The sequence below is a fragment of the Phacochoerus africanus genome, chromosome 11 (assembly GCF_016906955.1).
Source record: "Phacochoerus africanus isolate WHEZ1 chromosome 11, ROS_Pafr_v1, whole genome shotgun sequence".
In the NCBI taxonomy this organism is placed as follows: domain Eukaryota; kingdom Metazoa; phylum Chordata; class Mammalia; order Artiodactyla; family Suidae; genus Phacochoerus; species Phacochoerus africanus.
Genome location: NC_062554.1, coordinates 46,029,073 through 46,054,455, shown reverse-complemented (window position 1 = coordinate 46,054,455; position 25,383 = coordinate 46,029,073). Strand labels below are relative to the sequence as shown.

The window sequence follows — 25,383 nt, the reverse complement described above, 5'->3', positions numbered from 1 at the left end:
TTGGGGCAGAGCTGAGTGCCTCTCATGGGAACCTCTCTGTTCTGGGATGACCCATGACCCTGAAGACTGAATAAGGGGAGAGAAATTTGACAAGGTCTCAACTCCTCTTGGAGAAACTGGTTCCCACTCCTTGAGCCTGGGCCGCTTTTGGTCCCCCTATCCCCACCAACACCAACAAAACAAAGGCAGCCAGATGTGTGGGGAAAGACCATTTCTAGAACAGACCAACAGTGGCCAGGCAGCAGCCCCCACAATCCTAAGGTGCCCACAGAGGGAAGGTACGGCCAGTCTCCAAGTTCTTACAATACACCCAGCAGTCCCGGAGTCAGGCCTAAGGCGAGTTCCAGGTGGCTTCAATCCTAGGCAGCCCCACAGCCCACCGGAAAAGGGAAAACTCTGTGTCTCTTCTCTATTTTATTTTTTTTTAATTTTATTTATTTATTTATTTTTGTCTTTTTGCCATTTCTTGGGCCGCTCCTGCGGCATATGGAGGTTCCCAGGCTAGGGGTCGAATCGGAGCTGTAGCTGCCAGCCTACACCAGAGCCACAACAACGCAGGATCCGAGCCGCGTCTGCGACCTACACCACAGCTCACGGCAACGCCAGATCCTTAACCCACTGAGCAAGGGCGGGGACCGAACCCACAACCTCATGGTTCCTAGTCGGATTCGTTAACCACTGCACCATGACGGGAACTCCTCTCCTCTATTTTACTACAACACTCTCGGTTCTGCTTTCTGGTCAAATGTGTGTGTGTCGAGGGTGGGGAGGTTCCTCACACCAAGTAATTCTCTGTAGGCACAATTTAACTCTTGTGTTACACTTTAACTTAATTCGGCCGCCATCTACCTGGAGATATCGTCAGATCCCACAAGTTGAGGGCTCAGTCCCATAAGACTGTCCCTGACCTCAAATGCCAATCTCAAGTCCAGGTTGTCATCACCTGTTGCTTCTGACCAACAGGCTATCAATCAGAGGTTCCTGCAACCCCCTCCTTGGGTTCAGTCATTTGCCAGAGAGTGATTGAATTCAGGGAAACAGTTTACTTACTAGATTATGAGTTTAATATAAAGAACACACCTCAGGAACAGCCAGATGCAAGAGATACACAGGGCCAGGTATGAGCATAGAAGATCCGCGCCCACCCCAGGTGCGCCACCCTCCCAGCACCTCCACATGTTCAGCAACCCTGAACCTGTCCTTTAGGGTTGCTTATGGAGGCTTCATTACATAGGCATGATCCATTCATCCACTGATCACTGGTGATTAATTCAACCTTAAGCCACTCTCCCCTCCCAGGAGGCTGAGGGTGGGAGGAAGGGTGGTGCCGAAAATTCCACTCCTCTAATCCCATGATTGGGTCCCCTGCCCCCATCCTTAGGTGCTTTCCAGAAGTCACCTCATTAATAAAAACTAGGTTTGGTTTTTATTATTCAAAAGAGCTTATTTTGAATAAGAGAAGACACCTTTATCCTTCTGATTACTTAAGAAATCCACGGTTCTATGAGCTCTGCGCAAGGAAAGGGCATGAAGACCAAGCCTGTTTCTTGTTCTAAGTCACAAAATCACGCCACTGTCTCAAGCAGAACTTCATCCTTGGGGCACAGCTCCCAAGGCTTCCACATGACTTCCTTTGGAATCAAAGGGAAGGCTCCCTCAGGGCCCACCTGAGACCTCTGACCACACCCTTTTCTGGGAGGGGGAGCCCTGGGAAGGGAGGGAGACCCTGGGCAATCCCTGTGCTTAGAGGTATGCAGAGTCCTAGAGCTGCAGCTTCTGGCTTAAAGAGCATCTCAGCTCCTACCACCCAGGCTGGAGAGTGAAGACAGGGAAGCTTGGACAGACCTGCACCAGGCCCGGGGGCGCTAGAGCAAATCTGAGGCTAGAGCCCAGTCCTAAGCAGAGAAAGAAGGAGAAAGGTCATTCAGGGACCAGAAGAGTTCCTTTCCCCTGCCGCTACCAGCACTGGCATGCCCAGGACTGGGGCTTCTTCGCTGGGTCCTTCTGTCCCCACCTACCATGGCCTAGAATCCCAACCTGTGTGCCTGATACTGCTTCATCCTGCAGCCCCCTGATCTGCCCTCCTCTCTGGTTCCCCTGTGTCCTTCTCTGGCTGCTCACAATCCATCTGTTTCTTCTTCCTCACCTCTCCAGATCCTGGGGGAGTCCAGGCTTCCAAGCCATGCTGAGACCTGGCCGCCAGCTTCAGGCATATAGGTGGCTCCGCCTCGGCCAGCTGCTGAAGCCTTTCCAGGTCATTCTCTCCATCCACGGGATGCCCGTTCACCTCTAGAATCACATCTCCCATTTGCAGCCCTGCCCGGGCAGCTGAGCCTCCCAAGGTCACCTGATGGGGTAGAGGGGGAATACAGAACATGGAACAACGCGGGAAAGCTTGCTGGGGGCTCTAAGGCTCTGGGAGGGAAGCAGAGGAAGGCTCATCAGGAAGCAAATGACTGAAAGGATCCAAGGTAGGAGTTCCTGCTGTGGCTCAGTGGGTTAAGGACTCTATGTTGTCTCTGTGAGGTTGTGGGTTCAATCCCTGGCCTTGCTCAGTGGGTTAAGGATCTAGTGGCATTGCTGTGGCTGTGGCATAGGGCCTTGGCTGCAGCTTCAATTTGACCCCTAGCCTGGGAACTTTCATATGCCCACAGGTGCACCCCCCGCCACCTCCAGAAAAAAGATCCAAGGAGTCCCTGGGGCATCAGTCACCTGGGAGATGAAGAGATGAGGCGGCCCACTGGCCACACAGCTGAGTCTGAAGCCATAGCCACCACCAGGCCCAGGGTACAGGAAGCACTGGCGGAATCCAAGTGGGACAGGGGCCACTGTTGTGTCTTCAACTGGTGGGGCCTCGGTCTCAACCAGAGAGGCTGAGCAGATGTCCTGGGGAGAGTCAGGCGTCTCTGTGCTCTCCAAGAAAAGGAGCGGGGACAAGCGAACCTGGAAAGAGTCAGATAGATAGGACAGAACTGTTGCTTCTCCTGGCACCGGAGCCCCGTTCCACTCTTCCCTCCACCCTAGCCCCGCCCCTCAGCTCGCACCATTCTGAAGAAGCGGTCAGCCTGGGGGTCGATGACAATGAGCGAGACGGAGGAGCCCTGCGCACGGATCTTGGACACTGTCTCCTCGTGGCCCAGCCCCTCCACGCTCTCCCCAGCCACAGCCACCAACCGGTCCCCAGCCTGCATCCCAGCCTTCTCTGCTGGCAATCCTGGGTCCACCTCCCACAGGAACTGACCTGGGACACAGACATCCTCACTGCTCCTGCCCCACTGAGCCCAGAGCTGGCCCAGGCCACTGTGTGCACGCCCGGGGACTCACCCAGGGGATACCCAGGAGGAGGAGGCCCCAGGCTGGGGTTCAGCCAGAGACACCCCTTACCTGCCCACCACAAGGCCCACCTTCCCTTTCCACCCCCAGGGCTCCCACTCACCTAGGCGACCGTCCAGGCCCTTCTCCTCCCGGAGCACGAACCCGAAGCCCTGGGGCCCCTTCTCTAGATGCAAGCATCGGGGTCTGTTGGGCAGTGCCCAGCCCTCTGCCAGGGGTGCAGCCAGGGGCATTCCCAGCTGGCGACACTGTTCCTCCACCTCTGGCCCTGCCACCAGCAGGGTCACCTGCTTGCCACTCTGCCAAAGCTGTGAGGACCCAGCAGGGCATCAGCACCAACCTGGGTGGGAAGGGCAGAGGCAGGCACCTCCTCACAGCTCCTCTTCCCAGGCCCAGGAATGAGGCACTAGGGGGTGGGGGGAGGGGCTGGCACAGAATGAAGGGAGGGATGGTGACAGAGGCACAAGATCTGGTCAGGAGAGTAGGCGTGTGGGAGAGGAGTCTGTGTCCTAAGGCGGGGCCCAGGCCCAGCGCGGAATGTGAAGAAGAATGGGAAACAGACAGCTGTACCTTCTTGCTGAGCTGGTTGTGTGTCAACTTCTCCACACTGACCCCATTCACTTCTAGCAGTCGGGCCCCAGGGGGCACCCCTGCCCGCTCAGCTGCTCCTCCAGTGCTCAGCACCAACCAGAAAGGACCCCGACGTCCTGAAGCACAGACAGAAAGTTTCTGCCCGCTGCCTGCCCAGAGCAGGGCCAGGATCCCCCTCCTGACCTCTCCCAAGCTCTAAGCTCACCTTGGGTGACACTGAAGCCAAAGCCACCCTCGTCTTTCACTATGTGGCACAGTCGAGGCCGGACCCCCGGGCCGAGAGTAGGACAGAGATGGGCACCATTCCCCCGCTGAGCTCGGGCCACATCATGCACATGCTTCGCCAAAACTGTCAGCAACACCCGAGGCCCGCTGGCCCGGATGCGGCGTATCACCTGAATGGTGGGCAGGGCGGCGGGCAGGGCAGTGGGCAGGGCGGCGGGCTGGGGCTGGCCCCTCTTGCCAGCTCCCGCTTCCTGGAAGCTGCACTTCACTGTGGGAACCAGCTCTCTGGAGGCCTTCACCCAACAGGTCTGACCTGGGCACCCCCACATCCTGGGAAGTGGGGGAGTCCGAGGCTTGGCTCCTGACCCCCCATATACCCAGGGAGGTGACCACCTGGCTTCCGTCTGCCTGAGGGGTACCATGGGGGTCCCAACACAACCTCACCACCAAATGGTCTTCATGTTCCACAACGTGGTTGTTCACCCCCAGGATCCGGTCTCCTTCCCGAAGACCCTGGTGCTGGGCAGAGGTGCCTGGCTCCACCCTGCACACCACATGCCCTGTCCTGCCCCGCTCCTGCTGCAGGTGGAAACCAAAACTCTTGCCCTCCTCTTTGCTCAGCAGACAGAAGCGAGGCCGGTCCAGACTCCAGGGATCTGGAAGGGGAGGCGGGCAGTGTAAGAGGGGGAGGAGAGGGGACATAGCCCAAGTACAAGTCACTTTGTGCCTGGCAGAGCCTGCCCCTGTGATTGGACACTGGATGGGCTTCTGCTCAGTGAGGTATCGGGCAGTGGGGCTGAACACCCCCCAGCAGAGTGGCTGGGACAGAGGGAAACTCCTGGTCCCCTTCCACCTCCTCACAATTACTCCTCACCAGGCCTGTTATCAGTGGGAGACCGAGTGACTCTCAAGGAGATGGGACACTGTTTGGAGCCCTGATGACTTTGGGAGGAAAAAAATGCTTGCCCTGGGGTTGGGGGGGGGGAGGTTACCAGAAGGGTCGAGGTCTTCAGCCAGGGAGAGGACAGGATTATCAATGCCCAGCTTTGGGTTAAACTCAAACTTCCTGCAGGGAGGCAAGGGTAGGAGAAAGCTGGCATCTGGACTTGGGTCCCGGGCTCGCCCTGCCAGGCCAGTGACAGCTGAAGAGCTTCCCCACCTCCAATTCCCTCCTCGCCTTGATCCAGCCCCTCATAGCAGGGCACTTACAGGGCCAAGGACACTGTCTCCTGAAGATCTGCAGGGCAAAGAAGGGATGAGAGGAGGAGAGGCACATTCTGCCCCCCGAGACCTCTCTTCCATGGTCAACTCAAAGGACTTAGGTGAACCCCAAATTCAGGACTTGCCCCCTCTGTTCTGCTCCAAAAGGGTCCTCCCTTCCCCTTCTTTCCCCTCCCCACCCCGGTCCTTGGGGCAGAAATCTGAGCATATCCGTACAGGGCGTGGACCAGGAAGACACATTTACCCAATCACCTCTCCTCCTCTAACCTCTGGTCTATTTTCCTCAGGGTCCCAAGCCCTCAACCAAGGGTGTCCTTGTCCCAAAGCCTTCCAATCTGCCCTCTTCCCGAAAGTTCCCTCCAGAGGGTTTCTCCCAGCCTCCTACCTGCAGCTGCCTCCATGGTTGGATCAGCGAGCCAGTGCTCAACTCAGGGACAAGGTCCATCGAAACCAGCTGATCCTCCCACCTACCCCCCCCCATGTCCCGCCTCCTCCAAGACGCTGCCTTGGAAGCAGTCGGGTAATGGTTAACGGAGGAGAGTCTTGTCCTCTGGGGAAGTGTGGAAGTCCCTCCTGCCCCTGTTCCTGAGCCCCACCTTTCTCAGGAGGCTCTGCTGCTCTCCCCATTCCCCGTCTGTGCAGAGAAGGGTAGGTTACTGGTCACTGCAATTCCAAGCCCGGGGTAAATACAACTGGAAAGGGGGACGGGAACCTTATGGCCCAGCATGACCCCAATATCCTGTTTATACCCCCCCCAACCCCAACTTCACTGCCTCTGAACCTAGGGCCCAAGAAATATTTGCAACAGACAGTGGTCAGGGAGTTCCCTTCGTGGCTCAGCTGTTAACAACAAACCCGACGAGGATTCCTGAGGATGAAGGGTCCATCCCTGGCCTCACTCAGCGGGTTAGGGATCTGGCATTGCCATGAGCTGTGGTATAATGTCGCAGATGCAGCTCGGATCCCATGTCGCTGTGGCTGTGGGGTAGGCCGGCAGCTGTAGCTCCAATTTGACCCCTAGCTTGGGAACTTCCATATGCCTCAGGTGTGGCCCGAAAAAAGAAAAAAAAAAAAGTGGTCAATAGTTTAACTGGAATGATCAAGAATAGTACCCTTTCTTGAAAGCACCAGGCAAAGAAGAGGCCACAGTAGATGGAAGACACAGCTCTTTAATTGCAACAAATCAGCACCCAAGCCCCTAGGGGCCCCTGAGCTTAAGTACCATTGCGATAAAGGGGGTATGAGGATGAGGTAACAGCACCAGTGAGAGAGGAAAGTGGCTGCTGGCATCCTGAGTGTCCACAGAAAGCATAAAAGCAGGACTCCGAGGCCCTCACCACATCTGGATGGCAACACCCACGGCAAGGCTGATGTAAGAAGCGCGCCCCCTGGTGGCACAATCCGAGGCTCCTTGAGAGGTGGCAGGGGCAAGGTTGGTGGTGGTGCTACACAGCAATATGGCCACCAAAATGCCACATCCTCCAGTCCTCCCAACATGTTCCATGATCCTGGAAACTCCAGACTTGAGAACATTGGTTGGACATGCTCCAGGAGGGTAAGTGGCACAGCTGTGCCCCTTCTTTTGCCTCCAGCCCTGAGGGGCTCTTTCTAGAAGCGATAGTACAAGGCAGGAGGCCACAGACCGAAGGGGCTTGGGGCCAAGGGACACACAACCAGGTGCCTGCTGCCACTGTCTCAGGTTCCTGGGCCTCCCAGCTGCTCCAGGAGGGCCTTGACCTCGCTCTCCACTCGAAGCAGCTGGGCCTTACGCCAAGGATTAAGGGTGGCTCCCCGGTTATCTTCCAGATCCCGAAGTAGCAGCTCAAGGTGGCGCCGGACCCGGCCCCGATCCCAGCTGTTGAGATTCCGCTGGACTTCACCCAGGATCACCGACCAGTACTCGGACACTGCTGTCCCCTCCGTAAGTGACACTACGACCCGGGCACCGCCTTCTGTGGTACTGCCCATGTCCCGCAGGGCCTGCCGGCCCTCTGAGCTCAGCTCATTGAAGTAGAGGCTAGAGGGGAGAGAAAAGAGCAGATGCCACAAGCAGGGCTCTGAGAAGGAGGGGCAGAGGGAGGGTGGGCAGAAGGAGGGGTCTCACATCTCATCCCCTGCCTATGGAATGTGATGGGGTGTCTGCCATAGCCAGAGATGCAGGGTGGCGGTCAGTGGGAGGCAGAATTCAGTGAGGCCAGGGCCACTAGGACCCTAAGAGAAACGTGGTGGAGAATCAGGACAGGATAAGAGCCTATCACCAAGGGTGGGGCGGGGCAATGGGACTGGGGCCAGACTCACTGCAGCAGCTCCAGGGAAGGGTGCTCCCGGGCAGCCTTGGCTAAGGCCAGGGCCGCTGTGTCACCAGCACCATTGTAGGCCACGTTCAGCTCCTGTAGCTGCTGGTTACGGTCCAGCTGGGCAGCCAGCAGCTCTAGGCCCTCGTCCCCGAGGCCCGTGTGCAGCAGAGACAGGTGTTTTAGGGAGGTATTTCCTGCCAGCCCCTCCATCAGCAGGGCCACACCTGCCGCAGTCAGTGGGTTGTTGGACAACCTAGAGCCACAAGCACCCCAAGATTATGAGGACCCATAGCAGATGCCCTGTGCTGGGCATCAGGACTTGGGCCAAAAGGGTATACTGCCCAGGGCAGACACCAGCCTGGATGCAGAGAAAGACAGGCCCAGGAAAAGATGGAGAAAACAGGGGTGAGGCTCACTGCAGAGGAGGGAGAGTGGGGTGGAAGCTGGCTTCTCCCTCCCCTCCTCCCACCTTCCCTTCTCCTTTGTGACTCCCCTATCGTCCTTAGCATTTCCCTCCTTCCTCCTTTTTGCACCCCCTCCAGCCCCGGCTTCACCCTCCCTATTTCCCATCTTTGTCTCCCTCCCTCCTTCCTCATTCATTTCCCATTACTCCAGCTGGAAATCAGGAAGCCAGGCCTCTGGGTTGCTAGTAAATCAGTCAACATTTTGGGAGCCTCTATTGTGTGCCCAGCATCAGGCTCAGGCTTGTGAAGTGTCGGAGAAAATCCTGGGAGGGGATCAGAGGCGCTGTTACTAGGCAACCGGCCTGGGTGTTATTCCATCACCAGCCCCAGGCTGATTATAGCCACTAGAGAGGCTTTCTTTAGCACCTATTGCTGGGGGCCTTTCCCCCTAATCTGCTGATTGTATTGGACCTGGGGGTGGGGGTGGGAAGGACAAGGTCTACACTCCCACCTTTTTTTTTTTTGTCTTTTTGCCTTTTCTAGGCCTGCTCCTGCGGCATATGGGGCTAATCAGAGCCATAGCCACCGGTCTACACCAGAGCCACAGCTGTGTCTGCAACCTACACCACAGCTCACAGCAACGCCGGGTCCTCAACCCACTGAGCAAGGTCAGGGATTGAACCTGCAACCTCATGGTTTCTAGTCAGATTCATTAACCACTGAGCCACGACGGGAACTCCATTCCCACCTTCTTTACTATCTGTGTGGGGCATGTGGTAAGGTGAGGAGCTCACCCTTGACCTAACTGGTCCACAGGATAGAGCCCCCACCCAGGGCACTCACCGCAGGGTGGTGACTTGGCACTGGTCATGCAGCAGCAGGTCTCGGAGGTCCCTGCAGGCCTCAGGGCCCAGGCTGTTGAGTTGCAAGCTGGAGCAGAAGGTGGCAGAGGGGAGGTAAAAAACCAAGGAAGGATTTGGGCATGGAGTTTGCCCATCCACCGTGCCTCCTCCCTCACCTCTTCTGCCTCTTTTTTTTTTTTTTTTTTGGCCAAGCCTGAAGCATGTGAGTTCTGGGGCCAGGGACTGAACCCACGTCATAGCAGCAACCCCAGCCACAGTAGTGACAATGCTGGATCCTTAACCCACTCAACCAGCAGGGAACTCCACCATCCTGCCTCCTGCAGTCCACAGCTGTGTTCCCTTTGGTTGCTCTGTCACCTCCACCCACCCCAGACTACTTCACCCCACCCTCGTGTCCTTCCTCACTCCCTTTGGTTTCCCAGCATCTTCTCTTCCGCCTGTGCACGAGGAGAGGGCCTCACCCCAGCTTCCGGGCACGCAGGAAGACAGGCCTGAGTGTGCGCAGCCCCATGGGGTCCAGCTGGCAGGAGGCCAGGTTCACCTCATCCAGAGCATGCCTCCCGCTGCCCAGGACAGCTGCCACCACCGTGCACTTGAGGGGCGTCATGCGCACGCCGGCCAGGTTGAGCTGGCGCAGGGAGCCCAGCACCTCAGCGGAGAAACGCTGATTTTGGAACTCATAGTGGAAGAAGAGGTGGTCAAGGAGCTCCGAGGGGGGCAGCACCTGCCGGCCCAGCTTGCCTAGCTTCTTCTTGATGGCCTGGGCATTCTCCAGGGCATCGAGGGTCTTGATGGGGCAGCCGAGCTGAGCCAGCACGGCGCGGCTGTGAGCAGAGAGGAGCCCGCCCATGAACATGGGGAAAAGCTCAAAGACCTCATCATCTGGGGGCTCATCCGGGTGGCGCCGAGGGCCCTCCACGCCCAGGATGCTGGCACCTATCTGGTCCAGGACGTCGTCATTATAGTAGTCCTCCTCTCGGAACATCTCCAGCACCATGGCCTGGGCCACTGCCTCGCGGCTCTTACCTACCACGCGCCCAAACACCCGTGGAACCACCTGGAAGGGAAGCAGGGAGAGTGTGCTGCAGCCTCTTGCATGCTGCTCTTTCAGGATCTCCCTGAAACTGGAGTGTGACTCTCTGACCATACGACCCCCCTGCTGCGGCACCCTCCCTGGCTCCCTGCTGCCCGCGGGGAACATAAAACATTTCGTCATTTGGCTCCAATTTGACCTTTCCAGAGTCATCTCTCAACACATGTCTTATCTACTCCGGACGTTAGGCAATTCTTTTTCCCAAACATTCTATACATGTCCAAGATCAGGGGGTGGTGGGAAGGAATGAGAATATATTATTCATTCAGCTTGATACCGGGCTCGGTGGTATAAAGACAGCACCACCTGCAACATCATCGTCATCACAGCAGCAAGGACTGAGGTTGCCCCTACTATTTCAGACCCTGCGTGATTTGGCCTGATGAAGCAAGATTCATATCTTTTTGTTTTTTTGGTCATGCCCGTAGCATATGGAAGTTCCCAGGCCAGGGATCCAACCCACGCCACAGCAGCAACCCGAGCTGCTGCAGCGGCAATGACGGATTCTTAACCCGCTGTGCCATAAGAGAACTCCTAAAATTCCTTTTTTTTTTTTTTTTTGGTCTTTTTGCCATTTCTTGGGCCGCTCCCACGGCATATGGAGGTTCCTAGGCTAGGGGTCGAATCGGAACTGTAGCTGCCAGCCTACGCCAGAGCCACAGCAACACGGGATCTGAGCTGCATCTGCAACCTACACCACAGCTCACGGCAACGCTGGATCCTTAACCCACTGAGCCAGGCCAGGGATCGAACCCACAACCTCATGGTTCCTAGTCGGGTTCGTTAACCACTGAGCCACGACGGGAACTCCCAAGAAAACTTTTAACATAAAATTTTTCTCTGTCCATTTGGGCCTCCTCCCTCCCCACTAGTGTACATTGTGCATCTGCATTGTGCCTACACCAGACCTCCCCAGTGGCAGAAATACCTGCTCAACTATAAAGATCAATTCTTCTCTCTCTGGCTCCAGTCATGTGAGTCCTTAGAAGATAACATTCCTTTCTCAATCCTGGAGGGAGGTCACAATGACCCACCTCTCGCCTTGTATGTGCAGACATATTCAGTGAACTTTATGTACAATGCCAATATACCGTTTTCCTTAAAGATAGTGACTGGTGCAGGACAGACTGGTCAGATGGCCTGGGGAGATACTGGGCCTCATTTCAAGGACATTCTTAGCTTCAGTACTTACTTATGACCCTCTTAATGCTGCTAGCTATGTTACTTGTATTTGCCTATTTTTTTTTGTCTTTTGTCTTTTTTGTTGTTATTGTTGTTGCTATTTCTTGGGCCGCTCCCGCAGCATATGGAGGTTCCCAGGCTAGGGGTCGAATCGGAGCTGTAGCCACCGGCCTACGCCAGAGCCACAGCAACACGGGATCCGAGCCGCGTCTGCAACCTACACCACAGCTCACGGCAACGCCGGATCGTTAACCCACTGAGCAAGGGCAGGGACCGAACCCGCAACCTCATGGTTCCTAGTCTGGTTCGTTAACCACTGCTCCACGACGGGAACTCCTGCCTATTTTCTTTAATTAATTAATTAATTAAATTTTTGCCCTTATGGCCACACCCTCAGCATATGGAGGTTCCCAGGCCAGGGGTCGAATTGGAGCTGCAGCTGCCAACCTACACCACAGCCACAGCGACATGGAATCTGAGCTGTGTCTGCGACCTACACCACAGCTCATGGCAACCCCAGATCCTTAACCCACTGAGTGAGGCCAGGGATCGAACCCATGTCCTCATGGATGCTAGTCAGATGCATTACCACGGAGTCATGACAGGAACTCCTTTATTTGCTATTTTATAAAATTGTTGTTTTTTGCTTATTATGTGTGTGACTGAGCCTCAGATAAAATTAATGATGATTAGGTGACTTGAAACAATTGATCAAATATATGGTTCTGGGAGTTCCCACTGTGAGGCAGCGGGTTAAGGATCTAGTGTTGTTTATGAAGTGGTGCAGGTTCAATTCCCTGCCCTGCACAATGGGTTAAGGATCTGGCATTGCCACAGCTGTGGCTCGGATTAGATGCCTGGCCTGAGAGCTTCCGTATGCTATGGGTGCAATCAAAAAAAATTTTTTTTAATAAAAATAAAAATTTTAAATAAATGTAGTTCTGTAAGATGAATGACTGTAATAGCGTAACTCTAGATATGGGAAGAAACATTGAGAGGAAACCATTTCCTGAACCATAACAGACTAGTAAGTCAGGCGGTCCAGACGTTTTTGGCTTCTCTTAACAGGGCCTCGTCTAGTAACAGCACATTGAGTGGCCTATCAACGAAATCCTCACCTGACCTTGAAGGAGCATTCCTAGCACCCTGGAACACACTGGTCACAAAATTCCTCCCAAATCTTGGTCAAAATTAAGACCGAAAGGAAAGAGATTATAAAATAAAGAATGTTGCCCACCACCTGGTTGTACAAGAATCAAGTCATCAGCCATTGCAGCCACTGATCTACACTAACTTTGAAAGGAATTCAGGTGAAGATCAGGATAAGGCACTCTGGTCTCTGGGAAAACTGATAGAACTGATCCTTAGATATTTTCAGGAGAAATTTTTATGAACCTGGATTCTTGCCTTTTTCCATACTTAGAAAAGCACTAAAACAATTAACTAGGATCCTTGTGACCAGGTGCAACCTTCCATAGAGACGTGTGTTTAATTACAAGTATCCCCGTCACTGTTTTTTTTTGTTGTTGTTTGTTTGTTTTTTAATTTTTTTTTTTTGTCTTTTTGCTATTTCTTTGGGCCGCTCCCGCGGCATATGGAGGTTCCCAGGCTAGGGGTCCAATCAGAGCTGTAGCCACCGGCCTACGCCAGAGCCACAGCAACGCAGGATCCGAGCCGCGTCTGCAACCTACACCACAGCTCACGGCAACACCGGATCCTTAACCCACTGAGCAAGGGCGGGGACTGAACCCGCAACCTCATGGTTCCTAGTCGGATTCGTTAACCACTGCGCCACGACGGGAACTCCACTGTTTTTGTTTTTTAATAATGCCAAGGTTTTTCTTCCTTCAAAGCTGTACTCTCTTCCTGGAGTGTTCCCTCCCCACCCCAACCCCATTCTTCTCCTGGCTAATCCTGCAGTGATCAGATTAAATGCCCTTCTTGCAAAGAGGTTTTCCTTATCCCACCGATCTGCCCGGCTCTTACACACCTGCCAGCACCTGGAGCTTTGCTTTCCAGGCACTTCCCAGAATTTTTAATTACATGGTTATGTTGACATGTTTGTGTTGAGACTGTATGATCAAAAAAGGCAGAAACCTGGGGTTCTGTTAATTGTTTTTTCCTCAGAATCGAACACATTGCCTCGCACACAGCAGGCACAGAAATACCTGCTGAAAAAATGAATGTTTGGGAGGTTTGTGACATCAGCTCCCATCCTTGCAATGGTTCTGAAAGGAAACAGGGCTCTTTTCCTCTGGCAAGAGCCAGACGTTGTTTTGTGGCACCTCTTCTAATGTATGGTTTGGGTTTTGTTTTGTTTTTTGTTTGTTTGTTTGTTTGTTTTTAGGCAAGAAATGGATTTATTAAGATAGGACGCTTGTGAGGATGCAAGTGGGCAGGTAAGGAGGCTCTGCCTGGTTTGGTTTTTTTTCCGCTTTTTACAGGTGAGGTTTCTGCCATGGAGGTTAGGATGCGCCTCCCCCAACACGCCTCTGGAGACAAGAAAACACCCTGGGAACCTGAATCAATAGGCTTCTGAAGGGGAGTTCCCGTCGTGGTGCAGTGGAAACAAATCCGACCAGGAAACATGTGGTCGTGGGTTCAATCCCTGGCCTTACTCAGTGGATTAAGGATCTGGCGTTGCTGTCGAGCTGTGCTGTAGGTCGCAGATGCGGGTCAGATCTGGCATTGCTCTGGCTCTGGCATTGCTGTGGCTGTGGCATAGGCTGGCAGCTGTAGTTCCGATTAGACCCCTAGCCTTGGAACCTCCATATGCCACGGGTGCGGCCCTGAAATAAAGGCAAAGAAAGGCTCCTGAAGAAACCGATGAGTCCAGTCCTCTGCTAGGCAAGCCTCCCTCAGATAGGGCTGGGGGAGCAGCGTTCTGAATGCCGTTAGGAGACTGCAGCCTCTTACAGCCATCCGGATACGGCAAGGCAAGAGCGTCCTCAAAACGGCAGGGTGGCCTCAGCAGGGGCCATTACCTCCCTGCTTCCAGCAATGGCCGGAGGAGTGACTGGGCTGTCCGAGCCTATTTTCTGTTTAACAGTTAAATAGCACTAACTATGTGCCAGGTCCTGGAGACGAAGATATTTACTCCTTGTGGTAGAGCAAAGATGTAGACTCCACTATTATTCCCATTTAGCAGATAAGGACCTTGAGAGGTTAAGTAACTGGCACAAGGTCACACAGCCAGTTAAGTGGCAGAGCCTAAATTTGAACCCAGGCAGCTGCATTACAGAATCCCGGTCCTTAAACCCTGAGGCTTTGCTGCCCACAAAAAGGAAAACTTGTTCAAATTTTGTCAGCCCACCAGGGCTCTGCTTCCTGAAGACCAATTACTGAAACATTCCTAGAGAGGACCCGGGTTACCCAGCAAGGGACCATAATTTCACAGAAATATCCAGAGCACATTGGTAAAGTCTGACAGAAAGAGCACAGGCTGCAGGATCACAAAACCTGGACTCAGGTCCCAGATTCTTCTCTTTTCTTTGTTTTTTTTGTTTGTTTGTTTTTTGACTTTTTAGGGTTGCACCCGCGGCATATGGAGGTTCCCAGGCTAGGGGTCGAATCGGAGCTGCAGCCGCTGGCCTACACCACAGCCACAGCAACGCCAGATCCGAGGCACATCTATGACCTACACCACAGCTCATGGCAATGCCGGATCCTTAACCCCCTGAGCAAGGCCAGGGATCGAACATGGGTCCTCATGGATACTAGTCAGATTCGTTTCTGCTGAGCCACAACAGAAACTCCCAGATCCCAGTTTCTATTTACTATCTGAGTGACTTTGGTCAAGTTACTTAGCCTCTGTGAGCCCCAGTTTCCTCATCTATAAAAGAGATCATAATAGTATTTCATTTACAAGACACCTGGCAAACATCAGTCAAGGGAAGATTCTTCTTCCCATCAAAAATCTAGCACATCCGCTCCGCTCACAGCACAGTCCTCGGGCCTGTAATTTGGTTTCTGGAGCAGACCTACACCCCGGACGGACTGTCCTAAGCCAATTACCAATGCCATTTATCCTCCTGGTATAAGTGAATAAAATGGCATCTGCTTTATAAACCTGTCTCTAGTGATTCAATTAGCATGAGACATCACTCCCAGAGTCTAATCACCTCTGGGAGAACAGATGCAATTGGGTTTCTGGGCCTGAAACACATAGGACAGACCCTGGACTGCAGTGACCCCTGCTGCCCAGCAACAAAGACTAGGAGGAGAGATGCAAAAAACAAACGAACAAACAAAAAACCTATCATTAGAGTTTAGTGGTGGGATTGTTATGAAAGTTCCTGCACCCTCAGATTCCCCTCCCAGCCTTCCCCAGCCTGTGTCTTCTCTCCCCCTCTTCCCTGTGCCCCCAATCCCACTGAAAGCCAGATTGCCCAAATCTGAAAGCAGATCCAAGAAGAGGACTCTCAGCTACACAGGAAGAAGCAGTTTTCTTCTGGGAGAGGAGCAAAGGGCAAATGGGGAGGCTGGGGGCTGGCAGCCTGGGGCCCTGGGGCTGTTACCTTGAGCAGGTTGAAGAGCAGGGGCAGGGCCCGCAGGGGCAGCAGCTTGGCCATGATGCCCAGGACCAGGCTGACGTCCTCCCCGACTCGGCCCACGAACTCGGCCACCTCCTTGCCTACCCGCTGCAGAGTTGTCTTCCGCAAGCCCAGCACAATGTAGAGGGCAGCCAGGTATTCCTGCATGGCGGGCACAGTGAACACGAAGGTACCCGGGTGCCCTGGCTCCACACATGGGGCTAGAAAAAACCTCAGGGCATCCCGGCGGAAGACATGCAGCAGCTGAAACTCCTCCTCTGTCTTGATGCCAGCTTCCAGGCAGCCACGGACATCCTCTTCAGAAAAGTAGGTCTTGCGGGAGGACACCCCCTCATAGGCCAACTTGCCCATGGTTCGGGCTGCATAGGCCATCAGGGACAACTTGGAGGGGTCAGTGCTGTCCAGCATCTCCCCACTGAAGTTTAGACGCAGGAAGCTGGTGTAGATGCTTGTGAGGGTCTGGCCGGCAGGCGTGGGGGCATGCAGGAAGTGCAAGGTGGCACAGACAAGCCAGCAGTAGGAGGGCAGGAAGCAGGCGGCAGCGATCTGGTGGTGCCCCTCCAGGTTCCGGGAGAGCATCTCCACCAGGTTGTCATGCTGAGCCAGCGTGGCCGAGACACCCGCTCCCCCAGCTCCGTGCTCGCAGTCTGGCTGGTTGAGGCGGAGCTGGAAGTAGAGCTTCTGTAGGTTGGTATCAGAGAAGCCACAGATCTCGCCATAGCGGCCCACATACTTGCTGGGGATGCGGCCAATGGCAGAGGGCCGGGTGGTCACCAGAATACTGGCCTGGGAAGAGCAGAGTTGAAGGTTAAGAGAGACCCTGGGAGTTCCCGTTGCGGCTCAGCAGCAACAAACCCGACTAGTATCCATGAGGATGTGGGTTCGATCCCAGCAGATTAAGGCTCTGGCGTTGCTGTGAGCTGTGGTGTAGGTCACAGGTGTGGCTCAGATCCTGAGTTGCTGTGGCTATAGTCCAGGCTGGCAGCTACAGCTCCAATTCGACTCCTCGCCTGGGAATTTCCATATGCCTCAGGTGCAGCCCTAAAAAAGACCAAAAAAAAAAAAAAAGAGAGAGAGAGACCCTGGTATTCTAATTGCCTCCTTTGCCAGGAGGCCCTGAAGACTGAGTGTTCAAGGATGAAGATGATGATGACATAGTAATTCCAGCTCACACTTATTGAGCACCTACTATGGTCCAGGGCACCACGCTAAGCACTTCATGTGCAGTGTCTCATTTGACCCCTACAACTTAAGGAGAGAAGGAAACAGAAGCTTGGGGAAGTTCCTGACTTGCTCGGTGCTACACCTGGGAAGTGGAGGGGCAGGATTTGAACTAAGCCAGAGCCTACACTCCTTACCCGTTAAAGATACAGCTCCAGGTCACAAAAATCCTTAGGGAACAAGGTGGGGACAATGGAGGCAGAGCAAGGGGCACTCACCTCCGGCAACATGTATTTGCGCAACAGATTGACAATGATGGCAGCTGGTGCCTTTGGCTCCTCAAGGTCACTGCAAAGCCCTGTGTCCGCCAACCGGAAATTGAGGTTGAGATGCTCTAGGCCATGGAGCACAAAGAGGAGGCGGGAGCCTGCAGCGGCCATCAGAGGCAGAATCTCCTTCAGGGGCGTGTAGCGCTGGGCCACCAGTTGGCACAAGGAGGATGGTGCAGGGCCCAGAGATGACAGGTCCTCGCAGGAGAAGGGGATGAGCAGCTCGAAGGCTGGCAGCCGCCCATAACACCAATCCAGAACCATCTTGCGCACCAGCGTGCTCTTGCCAGTGCCCACCGTTCCATAGAGCACCACGGTCTGCACCCGGCGCCCGCAGGCATCTGGGTCAAAGAGCTGAGACAGGGCCAGTGGGGGGAGCCCGGCAGAGGGTGGATGATGCTCCAGGGCCAACTCAGCCGTAGGGCGGAGCAGCTCATCGGGGGTGCTCTCTCGGATCACAGGGTCCACGTGGACTGTGTCTAGTGCAAAGGTCGGGCCGAACTGGCGCTCTTCCCTGGGCAGCCGGCTGAACCACTCAGCCAGGTTCCGGCGGTGCTGCTGGATGGCTTCTGGATGGGAAGGCAAGGGGGATGCATCAGGGAGAGGCCCGGAAATGCAGGCGCTCAGGGAGCTGGTAGGGTGAGGTGGCAGAGTCAAGGCCCAGTACCAGGAAGGGCTGGGGCCCAGAATGGTGCCGGGCACGCAGGACTCCCTCAGACTGTCCGGAGGTTTGGACCCCTGCGGCAGAAAATGAGGAGCCATGAGAAGAGTGATGGTGAGCCTGGGCTGACTGGCTGCCCAGGCTCACCATCTGGGTACCATCTTCTGACAGTTAGAGGCAGTGGAGGTGGGGTGATAGATCCCTCCCAGGGCTCTGCACATCAGAAGCTAGCCTTGGGTTGCGGGAAGGGATATGCGGACAGACGGATGATGGGGTGAGGGAGGGTGGGTCCACTGACAGATGATCATGATGACGGTGGATCCTCTATCCTCCTCCTTCCTGCCTGCTTCTCTCTCCAAGCCCTTCTCCCCTACCCCATCCCCACAGTGAGATCCCTGCAGCCCTTCTCAGGCTGATTGAGAAGCCGGTGCTTTACCAGTTTCAGCAGCGCCCTGGAACAACAGCCTGTGCCTCCCTGGTGGGGGATCACTGTCCGCTGAGCTTCCGTGGTGGCGTATAAAGGCCCTGTGAACAAGGGGAAGAGGTGAGCTGGAGCTTGGCTATTGGGCTTGGGCTCCACACAGGCTCAGAGCCCAACTCAAGAATGCCTGGAATGATGGACTTCTGGCCTCCTGAGATCCAGGCCTGGCCCTGGACACTCAAGCCCAGAGCCTCTCTGATTCTCACACCCTTCCGAGAGACGGAGGTCTCACCCCAGCCCTCTAGCCCCCCCCCACTGCTGGCTGCCTGCCTGAAACTCAGGCCGGCCACTGTGACTTGTACAGCGGATGATGTAACCCAACTTCCTCTCAGGCCTGGTAACTGACACTGTACCCTCTCCATCCCCAGAAGGCCAACCTCTCCCCAGGCGGTCAAGTTCTCCTCAAGTCCTATCCCCTCCCAGGCTACCCTGCTGTGCCCAGATGTGCTCCAAGGTATGACACCGTGGCCTCACCTAGGGGGCCCAAGGGGTCGCTGCCCTCTAAGGGGCCAACTCCAGTGGATCAGGAAAGGGATACGTTCATCTATGGAGAGAAAAAAGAAGGAAGAAATAGCATCCAGAACTCACCCATATTAGCTCAACAACACATAGACCCCACATCTACATCAAATCCCTCATTAGGAGTTCCCGTTGTGGCTCAGAGGAAACGAGCCCGACTAACATCCATGAGGTTCCTGGTTCAATCCCTGGCTTCGCTCGGTGGGTTAAGGATCCGGCGTTGCCGTGAGCTGTGGTGTAGGTCGCAGACACAGCTTGGATCCCACATTGCTGTGGCTGTGGTGTAGGCCAGCAGCTACAGCTCCAATTTGACCACTAGCTTGGAAACTTCCGTATGCTGCGGGTGTGGCCCTAAAAAGCAAAAAAAAAAAAAAAAAAACCCTCATTATTTGCTCTCATAGCGTCATGTATTGCCCCTTTGTAGTAGTTATTATGCAATTTTTATATTTCATTACGCAATTATTTTATTAACATTCATTCATACATACCCCTTATTCCTCCATGAGAGCAGGCATCGCATCTGTCTGGGTTCACAATTATTTACTTAGAACTTAGCATGGGGTCTGGCACATAGCAGGCACTCAGTAAATATTTGTCGAATGTAAAATGAAATCAGGCAAGTGTTCCTGGACTTATACAGTTACAGGGACCCTCAAAGACCATCTAGTCTGACTCCCATACTTTAGGATGGGCAAAAGGAAGCTCAGGGAGGTGTTGTGACTTTCCCAAGGCCCACAGCTAGTGACTCACAGAGCTGGGACTAGCACCCCTGGTGTCTGGATGCCTGCTCTCTTGGAGGTGCCACCTGGGCTCTGAAGAGGAAGAGGTAGAAACCAAAAACCCTGCTTCCTGCTCACCTGCTGGCTGGAGTACTCTTCCCAGACCAGGACCCCAAGAGGCCCTGGGCAAATGGCAGCCCCACCTCATGGCAGGAGAAAAGGTCAGAGCCTGGAGTCTGAGCAAACCACCTTCTATCCTGTTCGAACCCCTGCAGGAAGAAGGGTGTGAAAGGACCCCACGCACCCCCACCTTCCCACCCCACCTCCCCTTTCAGGCCAAGGGAGGGTCTTCCTCCTTAGGAGGACATCAGCCTTTCCTTAAATGTCAGCATCGCCAAAGCCCTGGCCTGACCTTCAGACCTCCCTCCCCTACACCCCCCACCTGGGTGATCCCGTTCTACCTCCTACCACCCACTGTCTCTCCCTGTGGCTTGAAGATGGCCTTTCTACTGAGTTCTAGCCTAGTGAACTGTTTCATTTAGATGACTTTTTTTTTCTTTTTTTGCTTGGCTGCCATCAAGCTCAGATGAGCCCTGTGTTCATTTTCAGTGGCTTTTTCTGAGCCAATATTTTCCAGGAACCATCACCCACTCTTCCCTGCAATTTTTCCCCTAGCTATCAGGTCCTTTTAGCTGAGTTTTAATGGTTTATCATTTTATCTTCTCTGTGACTTTTATGTAACCCGCCTTTGAGTCTGGCATAAATAATAGATAAATGAATGAATGACTTCCTATTTGATATCTCCATATGGACATCCTACCCATGCTTCAAGCTGCATGGCTGCAGAACTGAACTCAGCATCCCTCCTCCCCTTTCAGTAACTTTACTGCAAATCTTCTCAATCATATGACTTATACTTGAAATCTGACCTCTCTGTTTTCAAATCCTTCCCCCGCTCCTTCAGACAGTGGCAACAGTCCTGCCAGTTCCTCCTCCCAGTGCTTGACCAGCCTGTTTCTACTGTATCACCCCTACTGCCCCTGTGCTAACTCAGATGCTCCAGGGACTTCTGGGGACCCCCCTTCAACTTACTGGCCTCTGCCTTCAGTCTCATTCCACTCTGATCCCTCATCCCAGGCACCAATCACCTCCCTAAAATCCTACCTTATGTATAGAGTCCAAATACCTGGCCCACATTGGCTGTTTTATGTTTGCCTCTGACCTGTCCCTCATCCACCAGGCTTACTGAATTCTTGCTGGCACTTCCCTAACTTTGTTCCTACTCTTTCATCAGCTTGGAATCAACTTTCTTCCCTGTCAGAATCTTAATCTTTTTTTTCTTTCCTTTTTTTTTTTCAGACAAGTCCACAGCATATGGAAGTTCCAGGGCCAGGGATCAAACCGAAAGACAGCAGTAATCAGAGCCACAGCAGTGACAACGCCAGATCCTTAACTCACTGAGCCACCAGGTAACTCCCTACCTAGTCTTTTAAGAATCTACTCAAATGTCTTCTTCCCAGGAAAGAGGAAGGCTTTCCTGGCTCTGAGCTCTCTTAAATGGAGCATACAGCTATTTGGCACCTGGTCTGCACTGAGATGTGGCTCCTTAAGGGCAGGGCACACTTAGGGAGAATTGGTTGCTCTGGGCCCATTTGCCAGCAGAACAACCAGTGGAAGCCCAGGACAGGGGTCAGACCAGGAGTCCCAGGGGCTGGAGAAGAGTTAAAAGAGGGTCCTGGAAGGTTGAAAGGGCTTGAGGAAACTAGTGGGATAAAATGAGATGCCAGGCCTCAGACGCAAGATGGGGCTGGCGGTGGGGAGGGCAATTCTCTGAAGGTCCTTCCTGGGCAGTGAGAAAAGGAAGGTGCACAGCAGGAAAAGCACGGGGTCTGTGCTCGGACGATCCAGAGTTCCTCCCCTTAAATTGGGTCCCAGTTTTGCTAGTTCGAGTTGGTTTTCGACCCCAAGGGGAGAGCCTGCCAGAACGCCCACCACTCAGCGCACCGGCTCGGTCCTACGCATCCTGCCGCCGCTCCTAGCGGCTCTGGCTCAGCACCGCCCTGCCCCGCCCCGCCCCGCTGCTTAGACCTTTACCCGCCGCTGCCCAGGCCCGCGAGCCGGTCGCCGCCGGAGTCTCCCGCTTGCTCCCAGAGGCCCCGGCGCCGCGCGGCGCTTCCTGCCCGCCTCGCCCGCCTGCGCGGAACCCTGCCCGCCCTGGCATCCAGCCCCGCAGCGGGCACGCGCGAGGACGAACCCAGGAGCTTCGGGCCGCCGGGTCCTGGGAGGACGGGGACAGCGAGAGGAGCTGGTGTCCCGGAGAGCAGGTTCGGGGCAGGGACTTCTTCCCCTTCCGTCCCTCCCTCGCCCCCGCCCTCCGCGGTGCTGCTTTCCATCTGGGCGGGGCCTGTCCCTGGGACTGCCCTCTGCCAAACTTCAGTCCCAACCCATTACACCCTTACCCCCTCCCAGAAAGGGCTTGTTGTGCCCATTTTACAGATGAAGGAACTGCAGCTCAGAAGGCCCAAACCTGCACAGGTTGACCCAGCTGGGAAGGGAAGAGCCAAAACAGGACTCTGACGCCTGCGTCTTCCTACCTGGCCCCTAGCCCTTCCTGAGGCGCCCACCCGCTGGCCCCCAAGGCGTCCTTCCCTCTCTGCCTTTTCCCTGCCTCAGCCTACCATCTGGCAGAGGTCCGAGCCAAGGTCTTCTTGGGTCCTTCATCTGTAGCTGGCTCTCTTCAGACCCCAGACCTCTGTGTACAGCTTCTGGCCACTTGAATCAAGGAAGGCAGAAGAGTGGGGCTGAGGGACGGTCTCCCACCCCAACCTGCTCTTCTTGTCTGGCACCCAATCATGGCTTAGCCCTGGGGCTTCCTGGTCCTCAGAGCCCCCACCCTCACCCCTGTGCTTTCATACCGGGCACACCCAGGGCCCACGTAAGCCAACGGAGGAGTCACCCACCACCCACAGGCAGGACACGCCTCCACATGCAAACACAGGTGTGTGCTGAGCCAAGGTGTGCAGGAGGGAAGCGGTGGAAAGGCGTCTCTGGCAGGCCTGGGAAGAGGGCTTTGTGGTCTCTGCCTTCTATCCAGACTGCAGACAGTGCAGATATTTCACTTACACATGTGGCCAGCTGTTCTTTCACTGAGCATGTGGCATTGGGCTAGTACTGAGCAACCAGAACAAGGCGAACTGGGACCAGACCATAGCAGCTGCCCTCCAGGGAGCCCAAATGATGGTACTTCCGAGGCAGACAGAAGCCTTAAGAAAGACTGGAAGAGGAAGGTACTAACTGCCTCTGGCACAGGAGGGGACATTTGAACTGGATCTTAAAAAATAAGCTGGTACTCAGCCATAAAAATGAATGACATGCCATTTGCAGCAACATGGATGGACCTAGAGATTATCATACTAAGTAAACCAGGCAGAGAAAGACCAACATCATATAATATCACTTATATGCGGAATCTAAAAAAAGATACAAATGAACTTATTTACAAAACAGAAATAGACTTACAGACACAGAAAATAACCTTACAGTTACCAAAGGGGGAGTGGGCGGTAGGAATAAATTTGGAATTTGGGATTAACAGATACACACTATTATAAGTAAAATGGATAAATAACAAGGACCTATTGCATAGCACAGAGAACTACATTCAGTATCTTGTAATAACCTAAAATGGAAAAGAATCAGAAAGAGAATTCACGTATAGAACTGAATCACTTTGCTGTACCACCTGAAGTATTGCAAATCAGCTATACTTCAATAAAAAAAAAAATTACGGAAAAAAAAAAAGAAGCTGGAGTAGGGAATGGCATTCCAGGCAGCAGGGCAAACAGCACATTTGATTTTGGGGGTGTTTTTTGGCTGCACCCACAGCATGTGGAAGTTCCCAGGCCAGAAATCGAACCTATGCCACAGCAGATCCTTAACCCTCTGAGCCACTAGAGAACTCCCATGATTTTAACAGAAGTTCTGAAAGAAGAGTAGGATGGGATAAGGGGAGAGAAAGTAGAGCAACCCTGCAAGTGTGGTCTCAGGGAGGACATTTCGGACCTGCGTCCCCTCTGGCTTCACTCCTCTTGCCTAGCCATGCAAGGCGGACAGGCCCCTGGCTGGCTACTGGACACAGCTTAGAGCAAGCTGTTCCCCTCCCCCGACCCCACCGGGTATGACAGCCATGTAGGTTTTATTAATAACATATAATCTGGCCTCTTGCAGACAGAAGTACTGTGAGTCATGCTGTGGGCATGTGCTCTGTCGTCTGACCTCAGGATGGGGCAGCTGGTGTTGCAGAGCCACAGCATGGAGACCTGCCCTGGTCATACCTGCCCTCCAGCACCTTGCACAGACCCTGCCACAGCAGGCGGCTGTGTGGAAGGAAATGATCAGGAAGGTCAGTGTCCATGGAAAGCGCACTCATTTCAAAATCTGCCTGGATGCCTCACCTCTGCAGGTTACTGGGGCCAGTGGAAGAAACCGCGGGTGGTTCTCCGTGGCAAGAGCATAGCATCTTGAGAGCTTGCTCCAGTTACTTATCTAAGCCTTGGTTTCCTTCTCTGTAAAAGGAGGAAATGACAATACACATCCTAGCAGCCTCGTGCAAAAGAGCTTCCTTTGCAAATGTGTGAGCCGACCTGTAAATGTTCTCTGTGCCTGAAGGGCCCTTTCTGGCGTCAGAATGACTGTTCCCTTAGCTCCCAAGGGAACTCACAAATGTGTTAATTTATAAATTTTACTCTTTCAGGAGAATTTTAAATGTCATCTTAAAAGAGAAAGAATAGGAGTTCTCTTGCGGCACAATGGGTTAAGGATCTGGCGTTGTTGCACCAACAAGCTTGGGTTGTGCTGCGGTGCAAGTTTTGATCCCTCACCAGGGAACTTCCCCATGCTGCAAGTATGGCCAAAATTTTTGAGAAAGAGTGAAAAATGAAGACTAGGTAATGGTGGGGTTTTTTTCTTTAACTTTAAGGAGTTGGCATAGCTCCAAGAAGAAGGTGGCCCCCAGAATGCCCCCTAAAACTAGCTAGAATTCTAGGAGCTAAGACTCAGATTTCCCACTTCCCACTCCTACTCCCCAAGTCCCACCCAGAACTCCCACCTCCATAAGAAACAAAGTAAGTCTATCTCCAGGCAAGCACCCAACCGATCATAGATTGAACCCTACCCTAGCCCAGAGAACTTAATCCTGTGTGTGGCAGAACTAGGGTGTTCTGGGAGTTCTCGCTGTGGCTCAGCAGAAATGAAGCTGACTAGTATCCATGAGGACACAGGTTCGATCCCTAGCCTCCATCAGTGGGTTAAGGATCCAGCATTGCCATGAACTGTATGTAGTGTAGGTCACAGATGCAGCTCGGATCCTGCATGGCTGTCGGCTGTGGTGTAGGCTGGTACAGCTGCAGCTCCGATTCAATCCCTAGCCTGGGAACCTCCCCATGCCATGGGTGTAGCCCTAAAAGGAGAAAGAAAGAAAGAAAGAAAGAAAGAAAGAAAGAAAGACAAAAGAAAGAAAGAAAAGAACAGAAAGAAAGAAGAAGAAGAAAGGAAAGGAAGAAAGAAAGAAGAAAGAAAGAAGAAAGAAAGGAAGGAAGGAAGGAAGGAAGGAAGGAAGGAAGGAAGGAAGGAAGGAAGGAAGGAAGGAAGAGGGAGGGAGGGAGGAAGAAAGGAAGGAAAGAAAGAAAGAAAGAAAGAAAAAAAGCCAACCAACCAAACAAACAAAAAACTAGGGTGTTCCAGGTAGCTGGC

The 25,383-nt window shown here is 53.7% G+C and overlaps 3 protein-coding genes across 5 annotated transcripts; 1 reads left to right on the top strand and 2 right to left on the bottom strand.

Moving 5' to 3' along the window:
- Positions 1 to 1,041: 1,041 nt before the first annotated feature.
- Positions 1,042 to 5,771, bottom strand: NHERF4 (NHERF family PDZ scaffold protein 4). Its single transcript, XM_047754362.1, has 10 exons — positions 5,756 to 5,771; positions 5,142 to 5,339; positions 4,594 to 4,805; positions 4,130 to 4,319; positions 3,904 to 4,040; positions 3,437 to 3,641; positions 3,045 to 3,241; positions 2,713 to 2,943; positions 2,147 to 2,347; positions 1,042 to 1,895 (listed from the first exon to the last, which is right to left on the bottom strand). Exons 1-10 carry the CDS (start codon positions 5,769 to 5,771, stop codon positions 1,866 to 1,868), a joined length of 1,617 nt encoding a protein of 538 aa, XP_047610318.1. The 3' UTR covers positions 1,042 to 1,865.
- A 752-nt stretch (positions 5,772 to 6,523) lies between these two features.
- Positions 6,524 to 22,486, bottom strand: NLRX1 (NLR family member X1). Of its 3 annotated transcripts, none has more exons than XM_047752766.1 (10): positions 22,311 to 22,486; positions 19,771 to 19,901; positions 18,869 to 18,938; positions 18,350 to 18,438; positions 17,202 to 17,821; positions 15,727 to 16,548; positions 9,396 to 9,991; positions 8,915 to 9,001; positions 7,669 to 7,920; positions 6,524 to 7,387 (listed from the first exon to the last, which is right to left on the bottom strand). In XM_047752766.1, exons 2-10 carry the CDS (start codon positions 19,838 to 19,840, stop codon positions 7,066 to 7,068), a joined length of 2,928 nt encoding a protein of 975 aa, XP_047608722.1. In that variant the 5' UTR covers positions 19,841 to 19,901; positions 22,311 to 22,486; the 3' UTR covers positions 6,524 to 7,065. The 3 variants fall into 3 exon arrangements, with proteins under 3 accessions (XP_047608722.1, XP_047608720.1, XP_047608721.1); XM_047752764.1 differs by lacking the exon at positions 22,311 to 22,486 and adding an exon at positions 21,887 to 22,004; XM_047752765.1 differs by lacking the exon at positions 22,311 to 22,486 and adding an exon at positions 21,727 to 21,858.
- On the top strand, positions 21,434 to 24,259 carry LOC125112117 (formin-like protein 5). The gene is made up of 3 exons (XM_047754361.1): positions 21,434 to 21,445; positions 21,577 to 21,956; positions 23,860 to 24,259. Exons 1-3 carry the CDS (start codon positions 21,434 to 21,436, stop codon positions 24,146 to 24,148), a joined length of 681 nt encoding a protein of 226 aa, XP_047610317.1. The 3' UTR covers positions 24,149 to 24,259.
- The last annotated feature ends 1,124 nt before the right edge of the window (positions 24,260 to 25,383 follow it).

What these genes read in the sequence shown, in the direction of transcription:
- NHERF4 (XM_047754362.1), bottom strand. An exon ending in AACATGAAGACCATTTGGTG is followed by an intron (nt 4,320 to 4,593) that starts GTGAGGTTGTGT and finishes CCCACCATTCAG; the next exon opens with GTGATACGCCGCATCCGGGC. An exon ending in CTGACCGCTTCTTCAGAATG is followed by an intron (nt 2,944 to 3,044) that starts GTGCGAGCTGAG and finishes GACTCTTTCCAG; the next exon opens with GTTCGCTTGTCCCCGCTCCT.
- NLRX1 (XM_047752766.1), bottom strand. Translation starts at nt 19,840, where the DNA reads ATGAGGTGGGGCTGCCATTTGCCCAGGGCCTCTTGGGGTCCTGGTCTG. An exon ending in CCAGGGCGCTGCTGAAACTG is followed by an intron (nt 17,822 to 18,349) that starts GTAAAGCACCGG and finishes CTTCCCATCCAG; the next exon opens with AAGCCATCCAGCAGCACCGC. An exon ending in TGCCAAGTCACCACCCTGCG is followed by an intron (nt 7,921 to 8,914) that starts GTGAGTGCCCTG and finishes TTGTGGCTCTAG; the next exon opens with GTTGTCCAACAACCCACTGA.
- LOC125112117 (XM_047754361.1), top strand. An exon ending in GCTGGTGTCCCGGAGAGCAG is followed by an intron (nt 21,957 to 23,859) that starts GTTCGGGGCAGG and finishes GGCCTCTTGCAG; the next exon opens with ACAGAAGTACTGTGAGTCAT.